The sequence below is a fragment of the Mandrillus leucophaeus genome, unplaced genomic scaffold, assembly GCF_000951045.1.
Source record: "Mandrillus leucophaeus isolate KB7577 unplaced genomic scaffold, Mleu.le_1.0 Scaffold1470, whole genome shotgun sequence".
Classification (NCBI taxonomy): Eukaryota; Metazoa; Chordata; class Mammalia; order Primates; family Cercopithecidae; genus Mandrillus; species Mandrillus leucophaeus.
Window position 1 is genome coordinate 325270 of NW_012101444.1, and position 16866 is coordinate 342135.

Consider the following 16866-nt stretch of genomic DNA (forward strand, 5'->3'; position numbering starts at 1 on the left):
TGTTGGCCAGGCTGGAGTGCATTCGTGCCATCATAGCTCACTGCAGCCTCAAACTCCTGGGCTCAAGTGATCCTCCCGCCTCAGCCTCCTAGGTAACTGGAATCACAGGCATGCACCACTACACCCAGATAGTTTTTTATTTTTTGTAGAGACAAGGTCTCCTATATTGCCCAGGATGGTCTCAAACTCCTGAGCTCAAGAGATCCTCCTTCTTCAGCCTCCCAAGGTGCCACCACACTGGCCTCTTATTCCTAATAGTTCCAAGAGTAAGCTTAGAGTTTCGAAAATAATGCTAACAGGATGTGTCCTGTGGTGATAACCTTTGTGGATAAACAGTGAAATTTCCCAATAAGTAGGTGTTGATTTCAAAGAGTGGAGGAATAAAAAAGGGCATTATATCTTGGAAAGAAAAGTAGAACTGGGGGCAAGAAACAAGGTTAGGAACTGGGGTAGACAGGACTCTGCTTATGAAGCCTTAACTTTGGTGATTTTTTGATTATGGAAATATTAAGTGGATGGTCAACTTTTCTTCCCACAATATATCAGAATTCTCTTTGGTTTCGCCTCGTACTTAAGGATAGTCAGCTATGGGAGCCGTGGCTTATGGTGCAGACATGGCCAAGTCCAAGAACCACACCACACACAACCAGTCCCGAAAATGGCACAGAAATGGCATCAAGAAACCCCAATCACAAAGAAACTCCAATCACTAATCTCTAAAGGGAGCGGACCCCAAGTTCCTGAGGAGCATGCACTTTGCCAAGAAGCACAACAAGAAAGGCCTAAAGAAGATGCAGGCTAACAATACCAAGGCCGTGAGCGTACGTGCTGAGGCCATCAAGGCCCTGGTAAAGCCCAAGGAGGTTAAGCCCAAGATCCCAAAGGGTATCTGCCACAAGCTCGATCGACTTGCCTACACTGCCCACCCCAAGCTTAGGAAGCGTGCTCGTGCCCGCATTGCCAAGGGGCTCAGGCTGTGCCCGCCAAAGGCCAAGGATCAACCAAGGCCCAGCCTGCAACTCCAGCTTCAGTTCCAGCTCAGGCTCCCAAAGGTGCCCACGGCCCTACAAAGGCTTCAGAGTAGAGATCTCCATCTGCCAACGTGAGGACAGAAGGACTGATGCGACCCCCCTGGGCTGCCGTCTGCATGGGGCTGGTGTCTTCCTGTGCTATTTGTGCAAATAAACCTGAAGCAGGAAAAAAAGAAAGAAAACAAGAATAGTCAACTACATGTGTATAACTTTGTGAGGTGGCAGTAAAGAGGGTAATGGCAGAACCGTCGGTGATAGTGAGGCTTATCCCGTGCTCAGTCACCACCTCCTTGACCATCTCCTGCTCCACAGAAGCCTTTGAAGATGTGGCAGTGCCACACCAAGGACGAGAGGGGGAATCTATGTATCTCAGATGAGTGGTAATTAGTGATGCCTCAGAAACAAACATGAACTAAATTGCATAGGGAAGTGATTCTTAATGGGGAGAGAAATGTGGCCTTTAAGTTATTTATGGAAAAGGCACAACTGTCGCAATAATACAATCATCTATTTCCTTGCACACCATAGAAGGAGCCATTTCATTACATTTGCATATGTTTTATAAACAAACGTGGATACTAACCATCAGCCAAGTAAGGGATGCTCAGCGATTCTTTCATCAAAACATATTGTGGAGTTGCTTCCTTTTCCTAATTTGTTTCTATGAATAATCTGTAGAGTTGTGCAACATGCACATGACACATGGAAATCAGAGTTATGACTTTTATGTAGACCACATTGTTTTTTTGCCTGTAAATTGCCTCCAAATGGCTTGAAAGAAATATTGCTTTGTAGTTTAATTCAACCAAGAAGGGCTACCTGAAAGCATTTACACCTAATATTCAGTAGAGCCTATTTCAGTGATCCTCCATCACGCCATGGAGACAGGCTCTATCAGTTAGGGTTTCTGCCTAAGGAACACTCCCACTCGGGTATAAGAGAGTTTAGAAGTCTTGTGCTGAAAAGGTACAGGAAGAAAATACAAAAGCCAACTGATTGGAAGAAATCTGCAGCATCCTAAAAGTCACTGTAATTAAAACACAGAAGTTTGTAATTATTCTGCAGGAGAACAACATACTAAGAAAGGCACAAAAATACGAATGTGGTTTCCCAAGGCCTTACTACATTAATTCAAATTGACTTGGGCAGATATGAAATCCTCAGATGGGCTGAAAACTAGTTGGAAGGCTTAAAATAAAAGAAAATACAATATAATTAGGTGGAAAGAGCAACCGATTTGGAGTCACTGGAATATGGTCAGTTCTGCCATTGACTAACTGACTGACCTTTGGCAATTCATGGAACTTCTCTGTGACTCAAATTTTAAACTGGAAAACAGGATATTATTACTTAACCTTGGGTTAAAAGAATGTGTGCAAAGGTTACTTTGTTTTCAAAGGCTATTCCCTTCCACACCTCTTTCCTACCTCTGCACAGTGACAGACAACTCCTACCTCACTTCTACACCAGGCACCTGCTTCATTTTCCTTTTTATATTCGGATTGTTACTTATAAGCTTCCTGGTTTACAAATGTTTTTTTTTATGTTTCCTAAAGTCAGCATTCAATATGGTATTTTATTTATTTTTAAACTATAAATAGGCATTTTAAAGATTTAGATGACCTTTTCTATAAAATCATATTTTTTCTCATCTTTAGTTTTAAATAGTTTTAAATTTTTTAGTTTTTGATTTTTTGACTTTTTTACATATATTTTTAAGTTTTGTATTTTTAATTATTATGGGTATAAAATAGATGTGTGTATTTATGGGGTACATGTGATGTTTTCATATAGACACACTATGTGTAATAATCACATCAGAGTAATTGGGGTATCCATCACCTCAAGCATTTATCGTTGGTGGTAGGAACATTGTAATTCTACTCTTTTAGTTATTTTTAAATATACAATAAATTATTATTATTGACTGTAGTCACCCTGTTTTTAATCTTTTTTTAATTGATAAGTAATAACTATATAAGGGGTTCAATGCTATATTTTCACACATGCTTACATTGTGGAATGATTAAGTCAAGCTAATTACTGAATCCGTCATTTCACATGCTTATTATTTTTTGCAACGAAAACATTTAAATCCTACTCCTTTAGTAATTTTGAAATATACAGTGCCTATTATTTATCACAGTCACTATTCTGTGCAATAGATCACTAAAGCCTATGCCTCCTCTCTAACTGAAATTTTATACCCTTTGGTCAACATCTTCCCCATCCACTCCTCTTCCCAGCCTCTGGTAACCACCATTCTACTCTCTACTTCTTCAACATTATATTTTAAAATTAATCCGCTAGTATATTTACGTTGAGTGTCTCTTCAAATTACACTTCAAATTAAGAAAAAAGTTTTCTTATTACCCTTTTCTCTTCAGTTACCATTGCACCTTCTCGGCTCTTATCATTAGCTAAAGTCAATTCACTGTTCAGATTCTTGACATACATGAAGTGGTCAAACTCAAAGGGACTTGTTGAAGTACACTTTTGATGAAGTCAGTCACCTCTGTGATGACTTAGAGATATTTCTTCAATTGTTTGGGAATAATGTTTATGTGTATTAGAATCATCTGGAAAAATAAAATAAAAATTTCTGAAGCTTCTTTAGGAGATTCTGATTCGAAAAGTTTAGGCAGAGAACCAGGAATCTGCATGATTAATAATCACCCAAGTAAGTAATTCTGATGCAGGTAACCCATAGTCCACACTTCTAGAAACTCTGTTAGAGGTTATTTAGCAATTCCAAAGGGAATCTGGAGTTTTGAAATGTTGTGATTTAAAAAAGAAGTACTTTAGAGAGGGGAATATTAGCAAAATGATTTTTTTTTTTGACAGAGTTTCGCTCTTGTTGCCCCAGCTGAAGTGCAATGGTGCAGTCTTGGCTCACTGCAACCTTCACCTCCCTCTTGGGTTCAAGTGATTCTCCTGCCTCAACCTCCTGAATAGCTGGGATTACAAGCGCGTGCCACCACACCCAGGTAATATTTTATATTTTTATTAGAAATGGGGCTTCACCATGTTAGCCAGGCTGGTCTCAAACTCCTGACCTCAGGTGATCCGCCCGCCTCGGCTTCCCAAAGTGCTGGGATTACAGGCGTGAGTCACTGTGCCTGGCCAAATGATTTTTTTATATTAAAAATTGTGATGGAAGCACGGACTTGAGCTGGGATGGTAGTTTGTTCACTTGATATCTGTGTGCCTCAGGGAAGTTAATTAGTCTTACTCTCCTAATACATACCATAATAACACCATTAGCCACTGACGGAGGTGTGTAGGGATGAATGAGATAATATAGGTTAAAAACAAACAAAACTTTTATCATGAAACATAGAATAGAAATATTAATAATGACCCTTTTATTACTGACAATTTTAAAAACTGGATTATCAAATTAAATGAAGGAAAGCTAAGCCCAGATGTCACACATGCCTTTTCCATAAATTACTATTTTCACTTATCTGAAGTACGAAGGACAGGCTTGTCAACACTCAGTGACATACGCAGGCCAGAGGCAAGTTAAGGTGCTAAGGTGTGGTTGAAAAGCAGTTATTTGGCTTTAACAGTAATTCAGTAAAACATGCATTTGATTTAGCATAAAACACTGCTACTAAGTGTAAATATAATGTAATAGCAAAACTATTTTTTATTGCACCAATTTCTTTTAAACAACTGTGGGGGGAGCGGGGGAAGAAAAAGAAAAAAATACCAGTTACAAACTGGCTGGAAATGAGTTATGTGATTTTCCTATTATCTGGAAACAATTTTTTATTCTGTGCAAGATGTTGTAGGTAGGTTACAATTACACTGATTATAAATTTATTATGTCTGGATTTTGGAATTTATTGAAAGACAAACTGAGGCACGTGGCACCTTGTATCTTTCTCTCTCCCCTACCCCTTCAAATGTATATACTCACGCATGTTTGTAACATTCATACAGACTGAATGTATAACACCATATAACATACACTCTTAATGTATGTGCTTGTATACATGTGCACACCATTTTCAAATTAAGAAATTTTTTAAAAAGGGAAACAGTTTTCAGTAAAATTTCCCAACAGAAAATGACTCAACGTAACCTTGGAAAATGCTTTTATATTAACCTGAAGGCAAAGGGTTGTATTCTCATCATCTTTGCAGCTCAGGTGATCTTGTGTAGTGCATATAAACATTAGATTGAACAAATAATCGTTGCTGAGGTTGATGTGATCTTTGGAACAACAACATTTAGGTAGGTCTCTTGAGATTCTGAAGGAATGGTAATGTAAAGAGGCCAGATGCTCTCCTGAGGTTTGCTTTATCTTTTCTAGTTATAAGATAGATTAGGTTATGCTATAATAATAGAAAACTCCCAGTTCTCAGTGACTTAACCCAAAAAGTGTTGATTTTTCAATTATAACCATTTGTGGATATAGGAGACCCTCTAAAGTAACTGTACTTCATGTGGTAACTCAGTGATGCTGTTTTGACCTTGTGTCTCCACAATCTCAACAAAAGGCCTCTTCCACTGTCACCCAAAGCGAGAAGACAGCTCTGGGCTGGAGGGGCTGGCAGCAGTAAATAAACGCTTGGCTTGGCATGATACACATGACTGCCTGCAGCCCAGCAGTGCTCATAGCATTGCTCCACCTACCTGCTATGGAGTAGGGAAATAGGATCAATCTTTCCTTTTGTCCCAGAAGCAGAGATCTCATACTGTTATGAAATTCATAACAGTATCATAAGCCTTAAAGATGGAGAAATCATAAAAAATGAATTGATGAAGAAACTCCTTAGTAATAATAAATGTAACATCAGATCTTAGATGTTGATTATAGAGGGGAATTCTGAATTTGAAAACATTTTATTTAACTTAACCAAAGCTTACTTTAAAATCAATGGGAACTTACTTTTAAACAACTTTTAAATGCCATGTATCTAATATTTTAATGCAATCTATCTTTCCTTTGTCAATTATAGCTGAATAAAGAATTCTAAATAATTATAGAAACTGTGATCATGGCATGTTCAATGGAAAGCTGATTAGAATGTATTGTTCTGAGCTAAATATTCATTTTATTGCTAAATATATCGTATTCAACAAACGGGAGTTTGATAAAAGCAAATTTTCCTTCCTTGGACCACTTACACTTTTTTCTTGGAATTCTTAGAAAAATATTATAATGTAATGTAATTATAATGTAAACTCATGTAGGCAAAAGCTTTGGTTTCTGGTCATTGCAAAATATCTATAAAAGAGTGATATGGTTTGGTTGTGTCCCCACCCAAATCTCATCTTGAATTGTAGCTCCCATAATTCCATGTTGAGGGAGGGACCCTGTGGGAAGTCTTTCCTGTGCTATTCTTGTGATAGTGAATAAGTCTCTTGAGATTTGATGGGTTTATACAGGGGAGTTCCCCGGCACACACTTTCCTGCCCGCTGCCATGTGAGAAGTTCCGCTGCTCTTCCTTTGTCCCCAGCCATATGGAACTGTGAGTCTACTCAACCTTTTTCTTAATAAGTTACTCAGTCTTCGGGTATGAAGGGTTACCAGAATTGAGTTGATTCCCTGAAACTTCTTTAGAACAGCTTTTTTTTTTTTTTTTCCTGGGACTTTTCAACACCAGATTCCAGATAGATTAAAAAACTGATCAATCCCAAGCTTGGTATATAAAGTTGACAGAAATAATTTAGAACTAAATTGTTAACATTTATTTACCATATTTAGTTTCCTCTGCAGTCAGAAAAGTATGATTAAACTTATTGCTTCAGCCATTGGAATTGGCTAGAGATCCTTGAAGAAGAAAAAATTTTATGAATTTAAAAGAAATAGAAGCCAAGCTTAATTTTAACCTTTCTTCACAGTCTTTAATCATATAATCAATCTTCTTGTTTGGATGTCATTTAGGATAGGGTGAAATACCATCTGCTATGGAAAAGCTCAAATGCAGTATTTTCTGGATGTGCTGGACTAGGTAAAGTCTTCAATTCCCCTCCAGACCTAGGATTTGATGTGTAGACAGAACGTGCAATTTTGCAATCTGCTGAGCCAGAAGAGGATTTAATATTACATCCAGAACTGTACTCAAATTGTCAAAAAATGTTCAATAAAATAACTGCAAATCATACTCAGTTAAACTAGCTGGCAAAGGTAGCATGACAAAATTGAGAAATAATGCATATGGGACATAGTGATATTTACATGTTTTCAGGGCTTACGCCTTGGGTGGCTATTTACAAGACAGCAGTTTCTACCCTTCCCTTCCACTTCAGGTTTGATACGAGGCCAAGTACTCAATCTGACTTCATATGACTGTGGTCTAGTGCAGATTAGTATTTGTCACCACTCTTCATAGCAGACAGGAATTCAGCAGACTGGGGAAGAAGGAAAAGGAGGACGGGGAAGAAACTAAGGGACTAAGTCTGTTGAAGGTAAACATGCCTGTGATCTGCTGCCTGAGATAATCACAACAGTGAAACATGAAGGCTGCATGCCAGCCAGATGCTCACAGTTTAACAACTTTTAGATAACCACTGAAGGAAAGAGCATCTTAGGATTCTCAACATACTTGCTGCCACCAAAAAAAAAAAAAAAAGGTCATGCAATAAAGCATTATTTTTATGCACCCTCTCTGAAAATGTTTTGCAGAATTCTAAGCTTCTTACTTAGAAGCTAACAGAGCATCTCGCTGGAAGGTGATAGATCATAAACACTCTTTAAATAAAGCATATGGTTTAACAGAAAACTATCAATCAGAGCAAATGAATCAGTATAACATATATATATTTGTATAATATATATAACAGTATAACAAATATAGATACATATATATATTGAGATGGAGTCTGGCTCTGTAGCCAGGCTGGAGTGCAATGGCGCGATCTCAGCTCACTGCACCCTCTGCCTCCTGGGTTCAAGTGGTTCTCCTACCTCGGCCTCCTGAGTAGTTGGGATTACAGGCGGACCACCATGTCCAGCTAAGTTTTGTGTTTTTAGTAGAGATGGGGTTTCACCATGTTGGCCAGGATGGTCTCGATCTCTTGACCTCGTGGTCCACCTGCCTCAGCCTCCCAAAGTGCTGGGATTACAAGTGTGAGCCACTGTGCTCAGCCTAAATATATTTTTAAAAGCCAAAAAATAATATATCATCGATCCTAAAAATATTAACAAAAATAATGACAAATTTAAAAGTAAGGATAATATAAAAAGCAACTATTTCTTTATGAATACAGAACATAAACTCTTAACTACGGGCCAGACACGGTTTTAATTGCTTTTTCTGTATTAACACTCAAACAATCTTACGAAGTACCTTCTATCGTCTTCTTTCTAAAACTGAGGAAACTGAGGCACTGGGGAGCTTATACATTAAGCTGGTAGATGATAGCCTTGAGACTTGAACCAGGGAGGCTGGCTCCATGCTTACTATGGTAAGTTATGAAAGGGAGGAACACAAATCTCTTAGTTTTGCAATGGGAACAGTACTCATTTATGTATTTCCAAATAATATGTGATGTGGTTTCTCATGTTGATATCATGGATGGGCTGTAGCAGTTTCAATGAACAGGTAAAATTCGACGAAAGAAGCTGGTAGTTTTTGGTTTTGTGTTATGTTCTTTGAATAAAATTTAGGACAGAATGAAATTACTTATTCACTCTTCCAATTTTCTTGTTTGAAACTGTTAAGATTATAATGCTCATTATGCCACTGACTTACTGATTTGGACTGATGATTTTAAGAATCAATTAGAGCTTTGGGGAAGATTAATCTTCTGGAAGAATCTTTATTGTTACATTATATTAGCTAATTACAGTTGATTCCTTGATTTTATATTTCAGCCAGGCCTTTTTTTACATTACGCTAATGTAACTCCAGGTTAAGTGCCTGTATTGAAGTAGGATTGATTTTCTTGAGCTGTGGAACATAAGTCTTTTCCCACTAGGTAAACAGTAGCAATTAAATGAAATTTGGCATAGAAGGGAAAGGATTTTCCCGTGGTTTTGTCCCACCAGCATACAAAAGTTCTGACACTCCACAAGCCACAGGGCTTAGTGCAACTTTGGTGATATACCATTCAGCATAATCTGGTTGCCAAAAAGCTGTGCCTGGAGCTTGTACTAAGAAAGATCATTAGCATCCTTTGGTGGGAGATATATTACAAAATGAATCCAAACAGAATGGGTGGCTAAATTTTAAAAAGTAGGTGAATGTTACTCGCAAAAGGCAATACCTGCCCTTGTGAAAAGTGTGGATATCAGTCAGACCTGGTATGGAACTGGCAGTGATCATTGGTAAGTTAATTAGCCTCTGTAAGCATTGCTTTCCTCTTCTTTAACAGGAGGCATCTACCTCATAGAACTGTTCAAGGCACTCACTAGTTGTAATATGCCTAGCACAATACATGGCATAATACAAGCTCAGTAATTTTTTTTAAATGAAAAGCTACTTCTCAACAAAATCAATCGCTGGCAAGGGAATCTCTATATTTGCATTTTCCAAGAGTAGCCACTAGTCACATGTAACTATATAAATTGAAATAAAATAAAATTAGTTGGTGTTCTCTGTCACACTAGCCACATTTCAAGTGTTCAGTAACTACATGTAGCTAGGAGCTAGCAAACTGGGCTGTGCATATATAGAGTTCCTATCATCTCAGAAAGTTTTATCAGGTAACATTGCCAAATGATTGACAACGAAGATATCCAATTACAGTATAATTTTTCTTTCTTATGAAGTGTACTAAGATATAGGCACTCTTTATTCTATAAAAAGTATGTAAAAATACCTCTAGCACAAAATGTAAAACTAAAGACTATCTCAGACCTTTATTCCCATCCCTTCCCCTTGTATTGGCTTACTTAAATTATTTCATGGAAATGGAATGGTTCCAGCCTTGTGATCCCATGTTCTGCTGGTGAGCCTATCAAATTCACCTATGTCATAAAGAAGCATGGCATGGCCCCCTGACAGCTTGTTGAAGCAGGATTGCCTGAGGTTACCTGACACAGTCCACCTCTCAAGTACTCCTATTACTCAGCTGAACATATAATAATTAGAATAGCTATTCAAAATAGGACATGCTGGAACTGTTACCTAAGCTAAGTGGTTTTAGGCAATAAAATGGCCCTTTCCTTTCCCACTGCTCCTATTTAAGATTTCTTGGATTTTGCAATTTTCCCTCCCTCATGACCCCATTGCCATAAAAGCTTCCTATCTGCTATTTCTTGGTCAGTGTTTGCCATGAAGACAGAACTGGGAACACCATACAGCAAGGAGAAGAGACAAGAATAAACTTTTCATGGCCAGTGAGGCTAATTACATGTTGGGCCTTCATGCCCTGCTGGGCTTTTCCTTAACTACCCTGTACCAAGGTCCTATTTGCTTGACACTCCAACTCAGTCAGAGAATGTCAAGAATAGCCTGAAGCTGCATATTCTTTTGCAGTATATACAATTCTGTATGAAAAGATTCACCAAAAGGTAATGGGGACCAGAGAGGAAAAGACAACAGGAAGGGGTCCTTTTTTACTCCCAGATTTCTCACCATCACAAACGGAACTCTTAATCAAAACTGAAAGAGAGTGTGGATATTTATAACATTGAATTCTGTTTAAAAGTAAACTTTCAAGGAGAGAGACTTCCATTTGAGAGTAACTAACAGTAGAGGAGAAAGAAGCAGGCAGGTCAAACTTTAAGTCATACAGAAGAAAAGGGGAAGAAAAAGAAGCCAGCTGACTCTCAAGAGGTTACATACATATCAATGGAGGTTTGCATGTCTCTTAACTATTTATTCATTTACTTTCTCCCTTTCTTCAACTCATTTGAACTTTTACCATCTGCAGACTTGATTCTGTTAGCATCCCTGCCCTAGTGACACACATCACAACAAATGTCTTACATCTATTCCTACAATATAGTATGTTCCTGGAATCAGAATGAATTGAATGGAGACAATGAATACATTTTCCCACAAAGATATTGCATTTATGATTCAATAAATTTAGGTTTTAGGAGATCATTGGTTATAATACAGAATACTTGGGGGCGAGAATGGAAGCAAGTACTCTTTCAAGAGGCTATTTCAAAAGTCTAGGCTAGAGATCATAAAGACTGGTTTGGAAGGTGGTGGTCAGAATGAATGGAAAAAGACAGATGGATTCAGGATATATTTTGGAGTAGAGCTGACAGGACTGAGTTTGGTGTAGGGAATGGGGAGGGGAAGCAGGGAGGGATGATGCTGACATTCATTGAGATGAGGAATATTAGAAAAGACACACATCAGAAAAGAATGTGAGTGGCAGAGGTGGAGTGAGGTTGAAGAATACTGTTTTTGATATGTTAAGTACCACATCTAAGTGGCAATATTAAGTAGGCAGCTGAATCTTGGACTCTGGACTTAAGAAGAAAGAAATGGGCTGGAGCTACAAATGTGGTGGTCTTTAGCATATGGAGATTATTTAAAGCCATGGAATCAGTTGAGATCACATAGAAAAAGGGAATAAAAAAATAATGAGGGTACCATCCTTGTTACCTTTGAGGTTAGTGTCTAAATAACACTGCATTATGAATTTTATGGAAGTTTAGGTTTCTTTGTGGACTACTTAATACGTATAATTGAGAATATGCATCTAAAATTCTAAGGAATAGGCACAAAACACATGTTTCTGAACACAAGTATTCTTCCTGTGGGGAAATGCCAGTATATCAAAGGATTTATATTAAGTAGAATCACTGTTGCACTTTGAATTCATTCATATAGAAGTGAATACATCCTACTCTTCAACGACCGTAGCTGGTTATCTGGATTGCTTGGAACCATATAGACCAGAGTTTTCTAAAAATCTTATTTGATATTTCTACCTAGTTTACCTCATTTTCTACAACTACAACCAACTGACATGGAGTATAGAAGTTTTTTCCTGCTTTATGAGAAAAAAAGAGAAAACTGTAAGAAAAACAGAATGTATTTTTGCTTATTTTTATCTATAAAAAGCCCAGAATCATAAAAACATATTAGTTTGCCTATCAAATTACAACATATAATGAATTTTAAAGAATAGCTGAGACAATAAGCATAAACTTACTAATTTAATCACTAAGTGTTAAACATTTTTGTAGAGTTGAATTAAACATTTACATTTGGCAGTTAATCAAGCAAAAGACCAAAAAATATTACAGGAAAAATGTTTCAAAAAATGTAGTGCTGTTTAGTGGTTGTAACAATTTCAGAAAAAAGTACCTCAATAAAAGGGACAAAACTCAAAATTCATTACATACATATCATGCCACAAGAAATCTTCCATTATCTGTTTCAGTATCTGAGCTGTGTTGAAGTCAGCAATTTGTACACCCTGTGGCTTTATTTTATTTTTTTTTTCTTTTTAAATCAGCCACCAGACTTCTGAGAACCGAATGTTTGCCAGGACTGAGTCAAATTTTCCTACCTTTTGAATAAGTTTGTTTCTTGATTTCTGTGTATTTCTCAAAACAAGGCCAATTTGTATCATAATCCAGAGTCAGAGATGAATTGAAAAAGACTGTCAGATATTCTTGGCATTGTTATCACCAGGACTCACACACACTGCTCTGGACATTCCCTCATCTGACCCAATCTTAAGCACCTCTCCTCTCCTTACACATAACTTCTACTGGGCCCTCTGAATCTTCTACTCTTGATCACAAAACTTCATGCACTCAGTCCGTCCTCTAAACGTTGTTGCTCCCTATGTGCTGCAACTCGAAACTGATGGACCGGTAGGTTTAACGCTATTCTAGAGTTCTCTCAAGCAGAGGCTGTTTACTCTTGTAGCTGGGCCCTTCTCAGCACCATATGAAATGATTTCACATATAATTTCCCGTATGTTCTTCCCTACTTAGATTTAGAGGATCTTCTAAATTTGGGTAGCACATTTCAATCAATGTGATTTAGTCATTTGAGTAGCACTGGAAATGCAGAGTACATTTTAGAGTTTTCAGAAATTTTATTGATTTATATAGAGGGTAGGTTTTATTGTTTTATGAGGGTTAATTTTCTTACAGGATCTCATTCAGAAACACAGCAACTTTAGCTAAATCTTTTAAGGCAGTAGTCAGAATCTATTAGCTGGGAATTAGTTGGTTAATTACATTCCAGGTGCAATAATTGTTTTATTGATTGATTCAATTATTTATTAACTCAATTACTACAGGATAGGCACTATGAAATGCATTGATGTAACAAAAAAAAAAACCGATGTGGTCTCTCTACTTAGGAGGAGGAAGACATAAATAAAAACATAAATTATTAATTATAAGTAACAATTAAAACATTATTTAATTATATAAGTACCCCACAGGAAAAGTTCAATATATAGTGACTCTGGGAACGGGGACAATTTAAGGGGAAGCAACGTGTTGAGAATGAGTGCTTGGGAAGGTGGGGATAAGAAAACAAAACCAGATCAAAGAAAATTCTACCTGCTCTTTCCCTTCTACTTATATATACCAATGATTGGTGAGCAAGTAGCTCGTGCATTGTGGGGGACTGGGTGTGTTAAAAATGTGTTTATCAGTGAAATTCAGAGAACAGTTTTAGTTTTGCCTGGCTTTAAAAAAAACCCCTGGCAGTCACAACTGTGGGCTCTCATAAATAGTGGTAACTTCCACTTACTATGATGCTGATGGTGATGCCTCCAAGTAAGGAGCCTGTGGATTCAGAACACATTGGCTTTCTGCCTCTTGTTAGTGGAGTCTTTGGAGATACAGCAGAGTTGTTTACTGGTATGTAACCAGAAGACTAGAGGCAAAGTGCTTTGATGCAAGTCTCCTTTTCTCTTGGAGTTTTATAAATATTTTCCAGGCTTATACATACATGTTTTACTTATTCAGATGTATTGCTCTTTTAAATATAGAGAACATTTCCTGATTCCATTCAGTTTAATTGTCAGATAAAAAAAGAAGTTATAATAATAGATAACTGACTCACTGAAGAGTAACACCAATCATAGGGACATTGTTCTGGTTTTGATTTCAAAGCAATCACTGAGTAAGCCTACTTTGAAATGGAACGTGAGTCAGCATTCAGCAAAGCGGAGTTTAAACCTCTACTCAAGATTCTGAGTGACAGAAAGCTTTTAAATAGGGCACTGTTTGTTCATAGTTTTGGGTATCTGTGATTTACTTGGCTTTGTTAGACAATAGAGGCTTTGGTTCAGTTATATTTTTAACATTCCTTAAAATAAATCAAAGAGTGTTCCCATTTTGGATGTGGATTGGTATGGTAGAGGAAATGAGGAACTAACAAGTGCCAAGTATCCAGGGATTACTTGCTGGGATCTGTGCTTGACTGCCTGGGTTAATATTTTTCTGGTTGCACATGATAGAAACTGGCTCTGGCTAGCTTAAGGGAAAAAAGTAAGTGGTGCTAACATATTGGAAGAATATTCTGGTATCTCACAGAATCTGAGACTCAGGAAAAAAGGGTTGGGGTAACCTCTAACCTCAGAAATAGGGGTCCATGTCTGTCTCCCTATGGTAAGGAAGTTGAAGTGATGTCACCATCAGATTTTTCATAGGAGCCCCATGTGGGGTCAGGTCTTCACGTGCGGGTCGGTCAGTCAAGGTTAGAGGGGCAGAATGCTATGCTTTAGCCACTTGTTTGTAGGTACCCACACCTGTATTTTGTGATTAATTTCTAGAGAAAGGGAAATTATTATAAATTGGAGGCTATAGCAGCAAGCACTATATGGGGTATTTTACAAGATTTTTTAAATAGCCTATAAAAATCACTCTTTCTACCTCACAAATGAGAAAACTGAGACTCAAATTGGTTAGACAGCTTGTCTAAGGATCTACAATTAAAATTTAGCAGGGCTAGAAGGCCAAGCAGGTCTATAAGGAAGGCTAATCTTGTTCTTAAAATATTTGAGTAGTGTGATAAAACTACCTACGATAGAAAATTTCAACTTGAGAAAGAAAAATTGTAAAAAAAATATATATATATTTTAAAGAAATTAAAAAAACAAAAAGTAACAACCAAATAAGTTTGGGAGCTCTTTTTATTACACTGAGAAATCTCAAAAAAGTACAAAGCCCAAGAAAGTAGATGCATTTCAGAAAATAAGATAAAACATTTGCATACATACATATTAATGACATTTTAGTTTTGAATTAAAAATATTCATGATTTTACATTGACGTATACTGCCTGTGAATTAAATACATTCTGAAATACTGGGAAAAGATTTCATATATCCTGTACTTGAACCTGAATTCCTAAAAATAGGGATTAAGTTCACAATTTGATTTGCAGACTAATGGTTTCATTGATTCAAAGTGCCTTTAAAGAGCAGAAATAGGAAACAGGCATATATCACACACACTCCTTTAAGTGATATATCAGATCAAAGCTGAATTAATATAATAATCTTTAGTGCTTTTAATTGTATTGTTTGTTTTCAGTAGACCAATGAAAATACATAGATCCAACTGCAGAAAAGAGGTTAGGTAATGCCGGAATGATTCTCTATCATATTGGTGTTTTATTTCCAATTATACAGATAAACAGGTGATGTTGAAATCCATGCTATTTCTATCCTCAAGATAAGATAAATGTATGATTACATTCTAGCATCTCATCAAGAGTCATCATGAAACAATAATATATTTACTACTTTTGCAAAATAATATATAACAGACTACCACAGGCTATAAAGTTTACTTAATTAATTTTGATAATGTGGCACTTTACAATGGCTTTTGGGTCGTATCATACTCTGTTGCTGCTACTACTACTACTACTAAAATAAAAGTAAATGTAAAGAAGAAACCAAAAGAAAATAAATTAGATCACTTGATAATTCTAAATATTATTTTGGTTTATCCTTGAACTGGAAATCAATTCTACATGATTCGGAAAGAAAACAAACACATCTTTATAATTCAGAGCATGTATTTTGAAGGTGTAATATGATGTATCCAATGCCAGTGTGGGTTTGCTTGTTGTGCTCTTTTTATTCAATGTCAACTGGTTCCGTAGCTATTAAAGCACTTAACTGTTTCTGTGCACAGGAGAGGAACAGTTCCAAACTGGACAGGCTTCTTTGGCGGATGACTTGATCAAGCTGTTTAATTTTTTAAAGAGAGAGAGAAAGAGAAAAAAAATACTTAGTTGAAGGATAAAGAATATTATGTCACTGAAGCCCACTAGAAAAAACTTTCTAGATGAGACAATTTAGGAAATCAAATAGTACTTTAAACTGAATGACAGTATAGTCACTCTTTCTGGCCTAAATCATCTAAGATGAGATGATAAAATCATTATGGTTTTATAACTGATGTTGTTATTCAGTTATTAGAGAAATACCATACATTTGATCAGAATGCTTTCAGAAAACATAAAAAAGTATTAAAATGCCAGTTCTTAATGTATATACGCAACCAAACATCCACAAATATATTACAGATGCAAGTAATAAAATAAATACATAGTACAGAAACACAGCATAATCACATCATGCATAGGGTTTAGTGGAACAAATAAACCCTGTGGAGGAGATAAACAATTTGCTGAAATTAGAGAAAGTTCTGGGGAAAAGTATGCTTCAAAAAACATTTGAGGCCAGGTGTGGAGGCTCACACCTGTAATCCTAGCACTTTGGGAGGCTGAAGTGGGAGGCTCATTTGAAGTCAGGAGTTTCAGACCAGCCTGGCCAACATGGTGAAACCCTGTCTCTACTAAAAATAAAACAATTAGCTGTGCATGGTGGTGCAAACCTGTAATCTCAGCTACTTAGGAGGTGGAGGCAAAAGAATTTCTTGAACCCAGGAGACAGAGGTTGCAGTGACCCAAGATTGTGCCCCTG

The 16866-nt window shown here is 36.9% G+C and overlaps 1 protein-coding gene and 1 pseudogene across 4 annotated transcripts in view; one reads left to right on the forward strand and one right to left on the reverse strand.

The window, feature by feature from the left end:
• The window catches only part of CCDC91 (coiled-coil domain containing 91), a 341299-nt gene that overhangs the window by 8155 nt on the left and 316278 nt on the right, over positions 1–16866 (reverse strand). For 3 of the 4 annotated variants that reach the window (XM_011974647.1, XM_011974650.1, XM_011974649.1), the window contains one exon: positions 15043–16125. In XM_011974647.1, coding sequence (XP_011830037.1) covers positions 16015–16125 — 111 coding nt within the window. In that variant the 3' untranslated portion in view covers positions 15043–16014. Of the gene's footprint in view, positions 1–15042; positions 16126–16866 lie in introns of those variants that run through there. The other variant, XM_011974648.1, reaches the window with a different exon arrangement.
• Positions 615–1084, forward strand: LOC105535533 (annotated as a pseudogene).